This window comes from Tenrec ecaudatus, chromosome 2 (genome assembly GCF_050624435.1).
Source record: "Tenrec ecaudatus isolate mTenEca1 chromosome 2, mTenEca1.hap1, whole genome shotgun sequence".
Lineage (NCBI taxonomy): Eukaryota > Metazoa > Chordata > Mammalia > Afrosoricida > Tenrecidae > Tenrec > Tenrec ecaudatus.
In genome coordinates this window covers 251,957,588-251,976,875 of record NC_134531.1, presented here as the reverse complement: position 1 = coordinate 251,976,875, position 19,288 = coordinate 251,957,588, and the positions used below count along the sequence as shown (strand labels likewise).

At 46.1% G+C, this 19,288-nt stretch overlaps 1 protein-coding gene across 1 annotated transcript in view; it reads right to left on the bottom strand.

The window, feature by feature from the left end:
* The window catches only part of DCBLD2 (discoidin, CUB and LCCL domain containing 2), an 84,001-nt gene continuing 64,713 nt past the window's right edge, over positions 1-19,288 (bottom strand). The window contains exons 10-16 of the mRNA XM_075542425.1: positions 18,373-18,523; positions 17,510-17,596; positions 17,275-17,400; positions 15,101-15,194; positions 6,384-6,433; positions 4,967-5,104; positions 1-4,343 (exon numbers count right to left, since the gene is read on the bottom strand). Of these exons, the coding sequence (XP_075398540.1) occupies positions 3,874-4,343; positions 4,967-5,104; positions 6,384-6,433; positions 15,101-15,194; positions 17,275-17,400; positions 17,510-17,596; positions 18,373-18,523 (1,116 nt within the window). The 3' untranslated portion in view covers positions 1-3,873. The remainder of the gene's footprint in view (positions 4,344-4,966; positions 5,105-6,383; positions 6,434-15,100; positions 15,195-17,274; positions 17,401-17,509; positions 17,597-18,372; positions 18,524-19,288) is intronic.

The following is a 19,288-nucleotide window of genomic DNA, read 5'->3' as shown; positions in this document are numbered from 1 at the left end:
AAGGCTACAAACCTCAAGGTTGTTTTATTTAAGCCAAGTAATTTGAGCAAGAAACATATATACAATAAAACACACGGAACACATTCAAACCCTCACTATTTATACAATCTAGATTCTAGCAACATATACAAATACTGATGAGTGACTACAGTACATGCCGAGGTAAGAAAAATACATTCTGGAGGGGGACATCACTGACACGCAAGCCATTCCATTTCCAATACATATTTCACCGGATGTTTGTTTCCACCTTTCTCAGTGCCCAAGGGAAAAAAGGAAAGAAAAGAAAAAGTCATGAGCAAATGTGACTTGGTGCCTGAGGAGACCCAAGGGTTACTGTCCTAACCACTCGCCTTCACCTTACAGCTGAGGGACTTCAAGCTCATACCCGGAAGGCAGAGCTGAAAGGGTATTTCATTCGTAGCAGAGCTTGCGGTTTCGAGGGTCCATGGCCCTCAACCGGCCGGTTCTTTCGCGGCGTACTGATCTGATAGGACTGGCTCCCGGGTTACAATGTGGAATCCCTTTGCCAGGAGCGTGGCTGCACTTACATGATGCGAGCCCCCACGGGGCAGGGGAGACAGTAAGCACATGCACCGTATCCTCAGGCCAACTCCCGTGTAAATTCTCTACTCAAACCATTGTCACCAGTGAATAAACCCACTGCTAAATGCAAAGTGCAAACAGTGAAATGTGAACTTAAATAAACTGTAGGCGAGACTAGACCCTGTGCATACAAGAGAATCACTTTAGCTGTACAGCCTTTAATAATATATGAATCGATTCTCACGATGGTGCTGGTTTATAAGATTAAGTCACAGCGAACTCAGTGTTCATTTTATGAAACCTGTAATGGCCACACCTCTCCTGTCACCGTCTGGTTCTATTTCTACAAGTGTATGAATGGAGCAGGGAGGCGTGGAGGGAGGGGTCTGAATCCGATACACCAGTGACTTAAGTCTTTCAAATGTTTCAAGCAATGAATGGAAATTCAAGGGGATTTTTGTCCAAAATGCTTACTTTCACATTTTCAATTGTTACTTGATTGTCTCTAAAGCTGTATATATAACATGTATAAACTTAGCTTTAAACCAAGAAGCAAAAAACTTCTAATATGAAAACAAATGTTATAAAAGTACAAAAAACCAGAAAAACCCTTTGAATCAGGCTCAGCTTGTCCTCTGGAAAGTAAAATATAGAGAAGTAGTTAAAACTAGACACTTTGTAAAAATCACTGGGAGTTCAAGGGCAGCACAGCGGCGATCCAAACCGTCTTAAAAGTATGCATCATTTAAAGAAAACACTTGCCACTCTCCACAGAAAACAAAAGGTCCAGAGGAAGGGCGCCAACCCCCAAACCCAACAATAAAAACAATCAGGTGAACACAATCACACAATAGCAGCCAGCATCTTTGGGAAAATGGAGCCGTGAAGCATCTCTGGGAAAGCTCCACACAGATGGGGGTTGGAGGAGATTCATACTCTGTAGAGTGCATGACCAAAAAGCAAAAAGCTCTCCTCCCCTGAAAAGGGACACGTGCACTGGCCCCTGTGCTTCACAGAGTCGTCGATGTGTAAACAAGTTCAACGTCTGTGCTTTGGGTTCCACGTGTTTTGAGACTAAATAGTCTTGCTTCTTCTGGAGTAAAATTGGGCCTCAAAGTGTGTCTGGAAAAGCAAAAGCAAATGAAAAAGCGAAAAAAAACAACACCAAAACATTAAAATTTAGAGCAAAGGGGCCAGGAGGCCCCAGAAATGAACAGGTCTACTCGTACTGTAGAAGCAAAGGCTCGAAGACTGAGCTGCTTGTGCAAACAAATACACAAACACTATTCGTCCTTATTCTAAGTCTGTGAGTCCTGCCAACAGCAGGAGACACAGGCCAGCAGAGGTGACTTGAAGCTGACGGGCAGGTGCTTTTAACACCAAGTTGGCAAACGAAGGGGCTACGGAAGGGCGTCGAATTTAGGTATTGCCATTTCATAGTCTACTGGCGTCGTCTTGACGGTCTCAAGGCTTTTAAAGGCGTGTTTTGCAGTATGGTGCTGGGTGCAGCCAAGTCATGTTCTGACCCACAACGATCCCATGTGACAGAACTGGCATTTTGGGTGTGCTATGCTGTAATCTTCATGGAAGCCACTGGTCGGGCCTTTCTCCCACAGAGCCACTGGGGAGCTTCGAACTACAACTTTTTGGATAGCGGCTGAACGCTTAACTATTGCACCAACGGGGGCTCCTTTTCCACACTATCGCTCACAAAGGACCTCAGCGCTCCGAGACCTCAAACTAGTGCAGGGGCAGCTCACGAATAGTGACAGAGAAACTGCTTCAGGGTGTCACATACAAGCCTTGACTCCTCCCATTGGCTGCCAGCTTTTCAGTGGGGATACTTCAACTTATGTGTGTCCCATGTGTGACCAGAAGAGAAAAAGGCTGCCTTGCGCCGCGAACTACACAGAATGAGAAAAGACTCAGACTAAAGAATGTGCGTTGAGTTTAGAGTTCATATAACAGCTTATTGCAGAAATCTGCAAAGAAAAATAACCTTATTCTACTAATTAGAAGTTTTAAAACGAACTAAATTACTTTGAGACTCAGAGAAAGCTTTCTATATAAAACCAAAGAGGGAAGACTGGCATTTAATTCAAGAAAACTTGTTATTTGTGAACAAATGATCTTGCCTTGCCTTTTGAGATTCATGATTGGGTCTTGTTTACACTCGTCACTAAATTCACTGTAAATTGTCAGACTGTCTCAGAGAAAAGCCTATTACAAAAAAATACCCAATGTGTGTGTGTGTGTGCCTATATGAGAGAGGGAGGGAGGGAGGGAGAGAGAGAGAGAGAGAGAGAGAGAGAGAATCCTCTGTCATGGTTTTCTACATTAAATTCATTCCTGTATTAAGGTATTACCCAAAATCATTGCTGTGGGGCGCATTCTGACTCAGAGTGCCCCTGCTGGGCCGAGCAGAGCTGCCCCATTCGACTCTCGTAGGATGTACTCTTCACTGCAGACGACCACCAGATCTCCCTTCCATGGAGCCGCTGGAGAGGTCCAAATACCCGACCCCACCCCCCTCCTCCCCCAGTGGAGGACCTGAATTCACGAGGTTGATGAAGTTGATAAAGCAAGCGTCAACCAGCGAACAAACTCAAAACAAGTATTTGATAAGCACATGAATGGTTCTGGCCACCAAGTGCCCCGTCAGAATGAGCAGGGATGAGACCAGGTCACGTACCGTGAAGTGTTAAAGTTGTATAGAGTGCCGAGAAGTGAGAAAATGGCCACCCTGCTCAGTGCAATCGAGAGGTTCCCAGTGAAACATGAAGAACCACGTACACGACTGCCAACAATAACAATGACAATATCACAAATAATAATTCCTTAAAAAAATAAATCTGGAAAGCAATCTAGGAATAGAAAAAGGGGAGATCTGTGATAGTACCCACCTGTTCCCAAAGAGAGTAGTTTCACGCCACGAGGCAGTTCAAGAACAGTACCACGCATGATTGCCACACAGGCTGTGAGCCAGCTCGAGTTCATAACGTACCTGCAAGGCCTGCTAATAAATACTTTCTCTCAGTGATTCTTCATGTCTTCCAAGTGCATTAGAGAGCTCTGCCTGTATTAAAAATAGTGTTTTACAGTAGTAACAAACAAGATGTTCGGAACTGAACGGGCAAGCAGTGACGGTGCCACAGTTTTACCTTCAAAGCAAGATGGCAAGATTAGTAGTTTCCTGTACCTTGGTTATCACATTTTCCTCAACCATTTCAGTGACCGAGAACGCAATACATTCCACGTGTATGACTACCGCTCCTGCAGACAGGCCGTGTGCTTTAAAACGGTGCTTTGTGAGCAGCAGCATCACCTTCAAAGGATTTCCTTAAGAACATCGCCTTCACCCTCCCTCCCTGCTCCGGACGCTTCCGGCGTGCTGTGTGGCACCTGGTACACCAAGTCATCTGGGGCGCTCAGACCTGGCCTCCCCCCCTTCGGGGTGTCATACTGGGCCCTGGAGGAGGAGCAGCTGTCCGTCCTGGAGAGAAGGGGGTTGTAAGTTCCAACTAAAGGGGGAGGCTGGTTCCCTGTGGCCTTGAACGTTGACGTGGAGGGCAGGCCCACGGAGGCTGCGGGGTGCGCCGACATGTCCATGACGATGGGGGTCGCATACTCGGGCCCGGTGATGGGGAGTGGTTCGGCATAGGCATGGTAAACCTCTTGCACCGGCGAGTTATAAGGATCCAGGTCGGCATAGCCAGTCTCTTTTCCTTCTTCTGGCTTAAAGGTTGACCTCTGATGAAGGGCGCCAACAATTCCTCCCACGAGTGGCTGCGCGTACTCTAGGGAGGTCACAGAACATGACACGTTTTAGGGCGGTAGCTGCTAGCTTACGGCCAAACCAAACACTGGCTTAGTGGTATTTCTGTTGCGACCAATACAGGCACTGAGGATTTCCTGACTGCAAGAATCCGTTTCAAAACTCAGGTTACCCAGTAGGTGCCAGAAAGCCTCGGTTGTGCAAATTGTGAATAAAGAGTATCTCAAGGGTCTTCAGATCTGTACACAAGTGTTTGACTGGACAGTAAATATTCCACCTTCAGACTATTCAGCTGAGAGAAATCATTTCAAGCATTACTGCTTTCAGGTATCAGGTGATTCTTCGAATAAAGGACTACCTACAGAAACACCTATGGTATGTCTCTCCTTGCTGTCCTCCTAATGCCTTCCAATAAAACCGAGACAACAAGGAACTGAGTGAACAAGCAAAACCTGCAGTTGTCAGACATGAATGCCCAGAGCCCAGAAATGACCCTTTTGAGGGTCTCTTTTTAAAAAGTGGTTCTACCTTTGAAAATGAGCTCATCTCTTACACATGAAAAATATGAAGCTACCGCAAGCTCCAGACCCTGAGAGAGCCAGCGCAGCCTCCTTCGCCGTGTGCCCGAGGCAGTCCCGGGGTTACCTGCAGAGTCTGCCTGCAGCACCGTGGTGACCTCCCTGGGACTCAAGTGATTCACTTCACTGCTGCTGTAGCGAACCGGGGTTTCCTCATGGTCCACTGACTTGGCAGGGAGAAACTGCTTCATTCCTTTCCACCAGCCTGTGTCGGGGTGGCAAGGGAAGGGCCATTAAACAAAAGCCTTTGAGCATCATCCAGGGAGAAATCCTGTTGCATTTAAGCCATTTCTCCGAGTGACAACCAAGTAGCCTTATGTTCAAGATCGTTTTCTGCTTTGATACCGGATATCCAGTGCAGAGCAGTATGTGGCAGACCTGTCATCCAAAGGACAGCCGTGCAAACCCACGGGCCTCTCTGCACAGGAGCAAGAAGAGGCCGTCTGCTCTTGTAAAGATTCACAGCCTTGGAAACCCACAGGGGTAGGTAGTTCCACTCCGCCCCAGAGGGTCACTGCGAGCCATCAGGAACAATGTGTCGGTTTATGTTCAATCAGGCACATCCCACCCTGGGAAGGTGGGTAAGCCTGGCTGTACGCCTGCGGAGTCATTAGCATCGCTGATTTGCGCAATGCCCAACCCAACCCCACTCTCTGTCTTCAAGTCAATGCCAGTGTTGAGTGACGCCACAGGACAGAGACTCATGTTTTATGGGAGTAAAAAGCCCCATCTCCCTCCGGAGAACAGCTGGTGTAGACACTGTTCCACTGGGGTATATTTTGCCATGCATATTCTCAACAAAAACATCAATAAAATTTAAAGGAGGGGGGGAAAAGAAAGGCAGAAGCAAACCCTGCTATTAACAGTGCTGCCACATATACTGGTGTGTTGCAGGGGCAGTTTCTAGAAAATCACATTCCAAAGTCCACCCTAGGCACCAGCAGACCCATGACCCACCCCCACCACTGGCCTGGTCCACACTGTGGCAGCCAAGAATTCTCTTTGAGCCCAGTGGGGGTTCCAGGAGAAGCTGGGCAGGGGCAGCTGCCATCTGTCTCATAGAGCAGCAAGTCAGATGACAGTACTTCACAGCAGAGATGGTGGACCTCACGAGTCTCCCCACTCCCGCCTTCTACCCAATGAACGGCTGCAGCAGAGTGGCAAAGGCTGGGCTGCCGGGCGCACAGCCAGGTGTTTATTGTGTGGTTTTCATTTCCAGCGAACCCAGGTCCTTCTGAGACACAAGCTTTCCAGCAGCAAAAGCACTTGCACTGAGCAAGAGCTGCTTTCTGATTAGTCACTTATTAACCAGCAGAGCTTTGGCAGGCGGTACAATGGCTGAGAGCACAGGAGGAATGCCATGTGTCTGACCATGTGGGACGTTCTAAGGGACTCAAAGATGACCTGCTGCTCGAAAGCCCCCGAAGGGGAGGAGGACACACGTGTGTCTTGCAGTGAAAGCCATGAAAAGAATGCATGGTTACCTGCTCGGTCCCAGTAAGACAAGTCATAGGTGCCCTCAGTTTGCTTCTTTCTGGAAAAATACAGGGAGAGGAAAGAAAAAAAAAAAGTTAGCAAACAGAATGAGAGGGAATTCACTGGTGAGAAATCTCAGAAACGACCGAATAAACACCAGAGTTAATAATTCATCAAGAGTACACACTTCCACAGGGTAATTTACCCAGGTTGGTAGGCGATAACTCAAGTGACGGAACGAAACACTGCCCTGGCCCATCCCGTCCCCACATCTGTTGCTGTGCTTCAGCCCAAAGCGGCAGCCACCATACCAGTGTGTCCCACTGAGGGCCGGCCGTCTGCTTCACCAAGCCTTCCGTCCTTTGCCAGAGACGAGTCTCTCCTGGCAACACGTCCAGTGTACATGAGACGAAATCGTGCCATCTTCCCTTCTAAGGAGCATTCTGGCCATTCTTTCTCCCACCACAAATTTTTTCCTTCTTGTGGTCTCCATAGAATGTGGTGCATATTCGTTGCCAAAACCCTATGTGGCGGTTACATAAACTGTCAACTTGAGTGAAGGGGTGGAGTCTAGCCTGTCAATCAGATCATAGCCAATGAGGCCTCTGTGTGGGCATGCCCTTCTCCAGTGTTCTGGGAACTCCTGTCCTCCTCATTGGAGGCAGGACACACACTCTCGCTCTGCTTCTTCTTTCTGCTGATGAGCCGATGGAGCCAGAGCCCTGGAGCTTGAGGAGCCATGTGGAGGCCCATGCCAGCGCTGAGATGCTTCCGACACTGGATCCACAAGACTTTCCACCCACCAGCCTGTGATCTTCCTACATTCTGTACCATTGGATGTGCTGTGTGAGTCTGATGAGGAATTTATAGACTAGTATCGGACATATGGGCTAAAATAAGACTTAGGGACTTGATCTGGAAAGGACTGGGATGTTTTCTCAAAACACAATTGCTCCTTTATATAAAGCTCCTTCTTATACACGAGTCCCCCTGGATTTGTTTCTCTAGTCTACCTAGACATCATAAATTTGAGAGCACAAGTTTTTTCAAAAACTTTTCATTGTGAACTGACTGTAGTTAGGGCCGAACAGCAGTTTTACGTTCTGCAATTCAGACACATCCTGCTTTATCGCCTTCACCGCAATTCCCTCCACGTACGGCCATGCACCCCTGCGTTTCCTGCTGCCGGTCCTCCTCCTTTCCTCACCCTTCTGAGCTTTGTCCTTGGAGTCCTCAATGCTAGGAGGCTGGAAGCACTGACTGACCTTGCAGTTTGCAGTCCAAGGCTACCCAAAGGCCCCACCAGAGCTCCTCACGGTGGATATGAGTAAAGCGTTCGGGCTCTTCATCTGTTGATGGAGCATGACTCCAAGTGAGAAGAAACTGGCGCGACCACCCACTAGTAGCTGGAATTACCCAGGAGACGCCTCTAGGTCATCTGTCTCCCAAGTCGCCACTGCTGCCGTTCATTAACCCTGCGCTCTTGATAAATATTAAACAACTCTCTCTTGAGAAAAAAGGGGTAATGGAATGAAAAGAGGCAAGGTCTGGAAACGCAGGCGTCTGAATCAAACTAAAAACTCACACCAGAGTTGCTATGGGCAACCTAGGGGAAATTGTGCTCAGTCTGTTAGATTTCATTCACAAGTCAGACAAATCAAGTAATCTGCAAAACGCTCACCAAACATTTCCCTCTGGTTTCTCTACTGGAACTGTACAAACTAACTCCCTAGTCATGTTATCACTAAGGGGCAGGGGGACCCCAACCTCAATGTCGTAAGAGTTCATTTTGACTCAGTCACCCTGTGGGCAGGGCAGAGCAACACCTGTGGTTTCTGGGAATGAAAACCTTCAGGGAGCAGAAAGTCTCATCTCACTCCTGGGGAACAGCAAGGAGATTCAAACTGCTGACTTTGCAATTACCAGCCCAGCAGGTAACCCACTATGCCACTTGGCCTCCCGCAGACTAACAGTAACTGAAAAAATGGGGAGGGAGGGGAAAACAGGATTCTTTAGGCCTAAGAGGCACAGCAGAGCCTCTGGAGCGATGAGAGCTATGTAGGAAACCAGGAAGACTCCCCTATGCCAATCCCCTATACTCTCCTTTCCCTGGTGGTGCAATGGTTAAGCACCCAACTGCTGACTGGGAGAGGCCAGCAGTTCAAACCCAACAGTGGAATGGCTCTGTGGAGATTTCCTCCTGAAAAGACACAGGCTAGGAGAGTGCCCGGGCAAGTCCTCCCCTGTCCTATCGAGTGACCAGGTGTCGGGACTGTCTCGACAGCAACAGGTTTGCTTTGAATGGCTCTGTGATGTGTGCAGTGCACTGTCCTCAGGAAGACTAAAATGTGCTTACTACTTCCATGTATTGTGATGTGTAAGATTCTGGCAGACCTGGGTCTGACACTGTCAGTGAATAGTATCAGTGCAAATAGCACCCAGTCATGTGAAAATTTATTTTGTACAAGTGAATAATCCAAGTATATGGCAATAAGTAGTTTTTCAAAAGGGTTTTAAAAATTAGTAGCAGGGGCTAATAAGAGACTACAAACAGAAAATCCTTAAGCTCCTGGGAAAGGATCGATAGCATTCTCTATCATACACTAATAAGGATGTCTCTAAGGTGAGCCAGAGACAGAGAAAAAAAGAGCTGCAGGAATAGACATTGGGCTTGCACTTAATCCTAGCTCCAATCTAAGAACAATTCGTTCTTATGACGTAGCTTTGCTCAATTCTCGTCCTCATGAAGGAAACACAGAAGACATGGGTGGTACAGCAATGCGTGGTGAAGAAACTAGAGGGTGCCTGGCTGTCAGTTACAACAGTGTCTGGGTCTTAAAGGCTTGTTTCCAAACGAGCAGCCATCTAAGCAAGACATCAACTAAGTCTATGTGGAAGAAGCACACCAACACCTAAGATCCAAAGATTGTAAATGATATGATCCAAATCTGAAAAAGGGAATAGTATCAGAGTTAAACTTGTGAGAGTCTGGTGTGCAGAAGGATATGGCTGGCAGCCGAAGCCCAAAACACAATTGCAGGATCTACACACGGAATAAGTCTTCGGTGACTTCCCTGTAACCATAGTGAGGATTGGGAATAACCAGAGAACATTGGAGGCAACTATAGTAGATTAAAATGGCAAATCTGACTCGAATGGTTAAAATATCGTCCCCTGGGGACTTCTGGGGAGATGGTGACTGAGTAAGACATACCAGAGGGACTCTGCAGAAATCAGTGCAGGAGAGTTACTAAGAGGGAAATTTCACACTGCCGGATCACAGGAGGAGCATCATAAAGATAAGAAGGCACAGATATACTAGGTTTTGAGGGGCTGGGGGCTTTTGGCTTACCACAGTGGAGGCTGGCCAGGGTTTGACCTTAGGCCCACCACTGTCTCAGCCGAGCCGGGACCACTTGGAGCTGGGCCAAGGGCTTAATCTCAACAAAGCCACAGCTTTCTACCACCTTGGGGCAGGGATTAAACCCCTCCAGACTCACGATCAGAGATCAGCTATATTGTTACTTTTGTTTCCCTCTCTTCTCTGTCCCCCCACAGTCTCAGTGGGCTTCATTTTTTTTTCTTTTTCTCTTCTTTTTTAAATCACAAGCCACAGCTGACCTCCAGACCACTTCCCTTAGCCTAGGGCATTTGCACCTGCCCTCCACCCAGCTGGAAGAGCTCCACCCTCTGCAGCAGGAACCCGAGGCTGGGAAAGCCCACCCACCTTCCACCAGGGGATAGCCTGCCCACCTTCTTCCCAGGGAAATTGCACCCACCAGCCCTCCGCAGTGCTTAACATGTGGCTGGGAAAATCCTGCCCACCTTCTTCAGGGGACATCCTGCCTGCATGGCTGGGGGGAGCTCCTATCTCTCTTCTGTGGTCCCACGTGACTGAGGGAACTTCCTCCAGCCTGCCACAGTGTCTCACATGGCTGACGGCAGCTCAGTCAACACACGCCAAAGTTCCACACTGCTGCAGCAATCTACCTAATCAGGGCAATCCCACCCACCATTCGCGTTGCTCTACACCAAAACAGGCAACCCATCAGCTTTCCATGGCACTCCCGTTGTAGCGGGCAACCCTGAACACCCTCTGCGGCACCCCAAGCTACCATGTGCCACATCATCGTGGCTTCTTGTGAGATCACCACCCAGTAGAGCACCATCCTCGTGGGTCCACAACAACCCAACCAGGGTCCCCTGAGAGAATCAACTTGCCCTCCAAATAACAAAATACTGGTTGACTAGGGAAGGAGTGAAGCCACAGGAGGGTAAAGAGGTAGCCAATTCTATAGTGAAATTAGCTGCAAGCATTTCACAGAAGTATTCCTATGAATCTCCCAGAGAGACAGTACTCTTTGACTAGCTGGAAAATGGCACCTGGCTCCTCTAAAATTACGCAACCCAAACAGCAATCAGCCCCAAAGACCTCAACGATAAAACAGGAGAAACAAAATGCAATGGCAGCAAATGTTGTGAAGCGACATTCATTTGCCACTAAAAGAAATTTTCAGAATGCTGCTTGGTGTCATACAGGATATGAAGGAAACAATACAGGATGAACCAATAGAGGAGATGAAGACCATACATCAAAGGGAAATACAAGAGCTTAAGGATGAGATAACAGAAACCAATAGCAGACACACGGACGTCGAGAATGGATTGGAGAAAGCAGAGAACTGCACCAGTGACTTGGAAGACAGTCAAGCAGACTTTAGCAAACAAGAGCAAAAATCTAATAAGATGATCAGAGAAGCTGAAGAGAACCTAAGAGATATATCTAATGCTATTAAGAGGAACATCAGAACAATTAGAAGAAGGTACACAAAACAGTCATCTGCAAAAATAGTGAGAGAATTCTTGGAGGAAAATTTCCCACGCTTAATGAATGAAAACCAGGTAACCATTCAGGAGGCTGAAAGAACACCAGCTAGACAGAATCCCAAGAAGTCACCAAGGCACATAACAGTTAAACTATCCAACTCTGAGGAAAAGGAGAATGTCAAGAGCAGCTAAGGAAAAACAAGCAGTCACATGTAAAGGTTCCCCAATAAGAATATGCTCAGACCTATCAGTGGACACGATGAAGGAGAGTGGAGTAACATATTCCAAAAATTAAAGGAAAATAACACAAACCCAATAATACTCTATTCAGCCAAATTATCTATCAAGATAGATGGAGAAGTAAGAGTCTTCCGAGACAAGAAAAAACACAAAGCATACGTCAGAAGAAACCCAGCCCTAAAAAAGATCCAGTATGGGCAGAAGAACAATGCTCACCAAGCACAAATAGGAGACCGCCACATAGAACAACTCCACGCAGAGGGCAACAAAGAGAAAACAGACCCCAAGATAGCAATGGTTTAAGGATGGAAAGAAGTGAAGAATGAAACACACACATGCACAACACACTGATAAGGAAGGGAGGTAGGAAAACACGCAACACAAAAGGTATAAGATGACATCACAGAGTACACAGATGGAGATAATAACCCTGAATATCAATGGACTAAACTCAGGCATGAAAAGACTGAGGCTAGCAGAGTGGCTTAGAGAACACAACCTATCAGCCAGCCCCAATACGAAATACGTGGACACCTGCTCCTCCCCTCAGAACTGATCTCTGAGGACAGCACTGAATCTGCAGCTCTGGGAGAGGGACATATCTGATCGGAGCACATGGGAACAGATAAAGGGGAAGGAGGAGAGAGTGGAACACATCCTGGCCCACCAGAAGCGCACATGGCCAGCCCCATTATGAGACACAACGTCCCTCACTGACCCATAGACCTACAGGGGACAACACTGGAGACACAGTGTGGGAACTGCACCCGATCTGATCCCGCCACACCGAGGCAAAACACTAATGGGATGCAACAGAACAGGAAGGGAACGGAGCAGCAAGGTCCCTAGGGAATGCCGAAAATGGACTTTGGGCCCAGGGCGTGGTGCCCCAACAGACTGGACTGGAAAATGTTCCTAAATACTAACAAACAGTCCTTGGACTAACTATAAGCTTTTATTTCTTGTGTTTTGTTTTGGGTTTTTCTTTGTCGTTGTCTTGTTGTTGTTTTGTTGTATATTGTTGCTGGGCTTTGCTGTCTTGTTTTGTGCATATTATTATCTCCGCAGGTCTGTCTAAATAAGAAAGGCTGGATGAACAATCTGGAGGAGAAAACAACGGGACAGACAGTTCTGGGGGACATGGGAGGGGGTAGGTGGGGGGAAAGGTAGTGGTGTTAACAAACCCAGGAACAAGGGGACAAGTGATCCAAATTGGTGGTGAGGAGAATGTAGGAGGCCTGGTAGGGTGTGATCAAGGGTAATGTAACAAAGAGGTATTATTGAAACCCAAATGAAGACTGAACATGAAAATGGGACAAGAGGAGGAAAGAGATAGGAGGCAAAGGACATTTATAGAGGTCTAAATAAAGATATGTACATATGTAAATATATTTATATATGAGGATGGGGAAATAGTTCTATGTGCATATATTTACAGGTATAGTATTAAGTTAGCAGAAGGACATTGGGCCTCCACTCAAGTACTCCCTCAATGCAAGAATACTTCTATTAAATTGGCATTCTATGATGCTCACCTTCCCAACACAATCGCTAACATAAAGCGGGTGCATAAGCAAATGTGATGAAAGCTGATGGTGCCTGGCTATCAAAAGATATAGAGTCTGGGGTCTTAAAGGCTTGAAGGCCAACAAATGGCCATCTAGCTCAGAAGCAACAAAGCCCACATGGAAGAAGCACACCAGCCTGTGTGATCACAAGTTGTCGAAGGGATCAGGTATCAGGCATCATCAGAAAAATGAGGGTTGGAGTGCGGAGTAGAGACCCAAAGCCCATTTGTAGGCCACTGGATATGCCATTAACAGAAGGGTCTCAGAGAGGAAATGAGCCAGTTAGGGTGCGATGTAGCAATGATGAAACACACAACTTTCTTCTAGTTCCTACATGTTTCCCCCCTCTCCCCCCACTATCATGATCCCAATTCTACCTTACAAATCTGGCTAGACCAGAGGATATACACTGGTACAGCTAGGAACTGGAAACACAGGGAATCCAGGGCGCATGATCCCTTTAGGACCAGTGGTGTGAGTGGCGATAATGGGAGGGGGGGTTGGAAAGGGGGAACCGGTTACAAGGATCTACATATAACTTCCTCCCTGGGGGATGAACAACAGAAAAGTGGTGAAGGAAGATGTCAGACAGTGTAAGAGATGACAAAATAATAGTTATTTATAAATTATCAAGGGTTTGTGAGAGAGGAGGGTGGGAAGTGAGTGGAAAAAATGAGGAGCTGATACCAAAGGCCCAAGTAGAAAGAAAATATTTTGAGAATTACAATGGCAACAACAAATCTACAAATGTGTTTGACACAATAGATGGATGGATGGATTGTGATGAGCTGTATGAGCCCCCCCAAAAATGAATTTTAAAAAAATGTCCACTGATCTCCCTCTGAAACATTTTGTTCTTGATCTAGATTTTAATATTTTTCTGTTTGTTTTCTTCTTTCACATATTGGGATTTAAACATTGCACTTTGTGATGATGGGTGGCCTTGTGGAATCTTTGTCATGTGTTTTCCTATGTTTCTGGCATATGAAACCCGGGCCTACACTTTGCTAGTTAGTGATCTGAGTTTTAAATGAGTAAAAACACGTACAGCAAATTGAATCAAGCCTAAAAATTAGTGATTTGATTTCACTCAAAATTGGCCTTACTGCACTTCCCTCTATGGGGCTTCCCTAAAGCATTTCCCCTTCTTTCCGCTCTTTGCGTCTTTGCTCAGCTGCCAGGGCCCGTCTCAGCACCACGAAGCTAGACAAGGCCCCCCTGCGCCGACCATGGCGTGGATTCCGTGGTGGGTCCCACAGCGCAGTGTTCTGCTTTGTATCCTCCCTGTAAACTTTGAGGGTCAACAACAGATGCCCCAGCTCAAGGCACAGCACTGAGCTGGCTCGAACTCATAACTACCAGCCTCTACCCGGAAACGAGAACAAGCAAGCAAACAAAAAGTCCCTTGGTCCTGTGATGTGCTCACAATTGTGGGTGTGTTTGAGCCAATTATTACAGCTGGGATAGATGCGCAAATATTGGTTGAGGGGCTGAACAAATGAAGTCATCCCCTTTCCCCAGCACACCCATCTGTCCTCTGTAATCTCCATTCATAACACTCCCACTCATCCAAGTGCATGGGGTAGAACCTCAAATCAACCTGGATCTTCTTCTGACGAAAAGATTTTAGATAACTCCCTGGCTCTTAGATCTTTGTCTCTTTCGTTCAGAGCTCATCATACTATGTCTCAGTTCTTTATTGGGAGTCCATCTAGCCTGTGAAAGGAAGAACACTTTGGTGACAGACAGATAGCATTGTGTCTTCTTTCAGCCAACAAAACTGAGCAAAAAAAAAAAAAAAAAACTGAGCCCTGTTCGGTGCCAAAAGTTGCTGTGACTAAGTATCTGTATCTACTGGTGCAGAGCAAACAACGGGGCACAATGAAGCACACCACAGTCGGTTCTCCAATGGCATGGACTTGTTTTCGAGAGGGGCAAAGTGGAAAATGTACGTCACTTTCATTTGTGTGATTTCTTGAACTTTCCATCTCGGAAGAGGGAAGGTTAGCTCACTGGCTTCATTCCTTTTCTATTTGGTAGCTTCTGAACATACCCCGTCGAGCAATTAGGAGAACGAGTTCTGCACCTACCTGTTTCTCCAGTGCCACGCACACACTAAAATGAGAATGAGCGTGGTGAGCACCATGACCAGTACAGGGACAAGAACAGCTGCCAGGGCTACATCTGAAATTAGAGATGGGGGAGGGGGGGTTGCGGGGGAAAAAAAGTCCATTAACACCAAAGGTAAAAATCATGAGGACAAACACAAGACACCCTCACTTCTCATCATTCACAGGATACAATGTATTTTAAATATATCATTCATAAGCTGGGAGATACATTTTTCTCTGTATATGTGATAAAGGAGGAAACAGAATTAATATTCTGGAAAGCTTTATAAGGTAAAAATAAAAATCAGCAAAGTAGATGAAGCAACAATATATTAGAAAGTATAAATGGCCATTAAACTCACCAGCCTCTAAAAAAAAAAACTCACCAGCCTCACTAGTAATCCAAAAAATACAAAGTAAAGCAAGGATAAGATATAGTTTTTGCTTATTAAATGTTAAGAGCGACAACTTGCTGCGTGAATTGTCTAAATTTTCACCTAAGATGCGACAAAACATTTTGGGGAATGATGGGTGAAGAGCCAATTAAGCAAGGAAGCGACCAGCAGAGGGCGGGAAGGCGCCTGACCTGTTACTGAGGATCTAAGAAACGAAGCTAGAGAGAGGAGGACGGACCTTCCCCCAAAAACCAGCATCCTGAATTAGCCCGCTGACCCCTAAACTGTCAGAAAATACATTTCTCTTTTGTAAAGGCAGCAAAACTAAATGAGGGCAATGGGAATATTAACTGAGACTAAATCTTGTTTGACATTTTGGAGCAGTAAGTATAAAGATCTATTATTTCCCAATCCCATAGCTAAGATTTATTCTTGGGAAAAAATTAAAAAGACACACAAAACTGTATCTTTAAAGATGTTCTTAGCATGCATCTAAGTAATGAAAAACCATTAGAAATTCAAATGCCCCAAATTGAGAGGGCACAAATAAACATTCACAAACCCAATCTAAATCCCACTGCAATCCTAGTGAACCAATACAGGGTTTCTGAAACCGTAAACCTTTACAGGAGCAAAATGTCTTATCTTTCCCCTGAGGAGTGGCCGCTGGGTTTGAACCTGCAAACTTGAGGTTAGTGGGCTAATGATTACCTGACAGCGCCACCAGGGCACAATCCAGCAATAGAAAATGACATAGCAATTGGTAGCCAGACACTTACAGGTAGGAGAAGATTAACACAGGATTTTGAACTAGTTTGCCCTGGAAGGATTCATCTTTCCACCCCAGACATAACAGAGGCAGAGTCAAAGGCCAGGGCTAACTTTGTAAGGGTTTAAAACACAGAACCCACTGACAAAAACTTGCTTCCAACTCATGGCACTCTATAAAGTAGAGATGGTCTCTAAGATTTCTTGAGGCTATAAATCTTTACCAGAGCAGACAACCTCATCTTTCTCTTAAGAGTGGCTGGTGGGTTTGAACTGCTGACCTTGTCATTGGCAGCCCAACACTCAACCTTAGCACTCAACATCGAAGCACAGAAAACTGACTGCAAATATGTGTCTGTGATGTGCATGAACATGTCAGAACCCAACACAATTTAGAGCTGTTAGGACCTGGGAAGCCATGTCTTTCTTGCACCTCCCTCCGCAGACAAGGAAGCTGGGACCAGGAACAGAAAGCAGTCTGCTGGGGTCAAAAGAGCCACGAGGGTCTTGCCTCAGCCTTGCCTCCTACATTGATCACTAACAGCCATGGGACAGGGCAACAGCAATGACTGCGGCTAACTTCCTGACCATGCACACTAGGACCACCATGAAACTGAGGAGGAAGAGGACTGAGGGGAGTAAGCAGAGAATCAATAACCTTAGGCATCTCTGACATTAGGTGGAACAGGAACTAGGCCACAGATGAGGTGGCGAGTCTTCCACTGCAGTGAACAAAATGAAATAGGAGCTAATGAAAAGGCTGGTGATGTGAACCCACTGGCTGCTCCGTGGAGAAAATGAGGCAGTCTGCTTCTATAAAGACTGACAGCCTTGGAAACCCCATGGGCAGTTCTTTCTACTCTGTCTCATAGGGACGAGGTGGGTCGGAACTGAGTTCACAGCAACAACTAACAACGACAGTCAACAGAGTAGAAACCACGGGCCCGCAAGAAACATAGCTGACATGGCATGCATTGGGGGCTGGCATACCTTTGGTTACATTGGGAGTTACAGTGGTGTTTTTGATATCAGGAGTGGCAGTTGTTTGGTCTGTCAGCGCAGGGAATGCATTGCCACTTCGAGGTTGCAGTGGTTGAGTATATTTGGGGGCACGACCTTGAGGGAAAAAGAGAGGTTTTTTGGAAAACCCTTTAGTCTTCCCTGTCCAGCATCTCAAGTCGGATAAACTTGAGAGATCATGTTCTCACATGTAAAGTAGGCACACCTTTGGCTATTTCCGGAGGCGTGGTGGCATTTTTGAGGTCATTGCTGTTCCAGGGAGGTGGAGGCTGGGAAGGTCTTGGAGGACGGCCTGGAAAGTGGATAGCCACAAGTTTACGCATTTTGCAGATAACATCGTGATTGCAAATGTACGTTTAAAGGCCTTCAAGTTTTCCTAGGGTACTTTATTTGGCAGACCAATCTCAGAGAAGTACCATGAAGAGAAACATGACACCCCGCATTAAATGTACACATGTATATATACATCCATGTGCATATGTTTATGTATATAGGATCAATTCATTTTTAAATAAGTTGGCTTAGAAAACCTTAGGAAGGGGGATGATAGTAAGAAAGCGGTGTGGGATGATGCCGCCTCTCCCGGCAGAAAGTCCCACCACAATTTGATGTGTTAGTCAATTATCTGATAAATAGCTGCGAAGGGCCCATGGCAGAGCAGGCACTGCGGCAGTGGGTTTCAGCGGTACAAGGGTAAACACCGTACTAACATATTATGTAACTAACATATTATTGAGGGAAATGATTCCCCGTTGAACGTATTCAAATTAAAAGACATATCAACTAGATTGCTGTTCTCCTCCTCAGTGTGCACTCATGGAAAGCTCTGCACAGCATCTCATGATGGGCCGCAGTCTCTGATGTCACCAGTCCTGATGGAAACAGCTCGCGACACCTGATGTTTGAATAAGACGGCCCATTTGTTTAAGAATCCCATTAAAGACGCCCTCTGTACTTGATACTTAACCCAGGAACATTCATGCGATTCTGAATCGCGGCCTCTGAGAACCAGACCATTCTTAACCAAGAGCCAGTGACTGTCACGTGCCCCAGACACTGCTGCTTTACCTTTGGGGATATGCTGGCATCCAAGCAGTTCCACTTTCAGAGCAATTTTCTGCTGCCACTGGGTGGGGTTCACTCTAATGAAACGTGCGATAATTGGTGGCAAAAAGTTATTACGCACATCCTGGTGATAATCTCTGTTTCCTTGAAAAATCTTTAAAAAAACAGAAAATTCGTAGTGTCTATCAACAGAGGTCAGGGTTAAGTCCTTTTATTTAAATTGCTCTCCCCTCCCTCCCTCTGGGCCTTAAACAACATCTTTCGCCAGGGATGACAAGAAGGAAGAAATAATCTGTGAGCGAACGATCCGTAAATTTTGGGAAACCGCTCATAAGCTGCACACGCTTAATAAACATGTAGGAATGGGAAGTGCTGAAGGTGAAACTGACTCAGCATCCTTGAGAATTCATCAAGAGTGCTATGTTGACAGTCGGGTCAGAAGAGTTCGACAAGGAGGTTTCCATGCATTAATAACTTGATAGCTCGTGTCCTGTGGAATTACGAATGACTTAAACAGAAGCATTTATTCCCAAAGTACCGTATACTGAGCAGAAAAAATGCCTTTAGAGGAAATGTGTTGCTTGCGTGCTTTTCATGTTTTATTCTCCATAAACAGAGTGGAGGTGGAGCGTTACTAATGACCATAAAACCGATAAACATTGCCACCTACTGGAGACACGACATAAAACAGCTTTTGTGTGATAATTCCATTCTTCAAAATTCAATGACCAGAAGCATGGCTTTGAAACCCTGTCCTGCACCTACTTTAATGATTAAAACAAAATAAAAATAAGCAAGTAATCCTTAGGAAGAACTATTATCCTCAGCTACTCTCTCACCCCCTCTATTATTCACACGGCACCTTCACGGAATATTTGGGCCTTCCTGATAATGGGTGAGCGCAGCACGGGGAAACTAG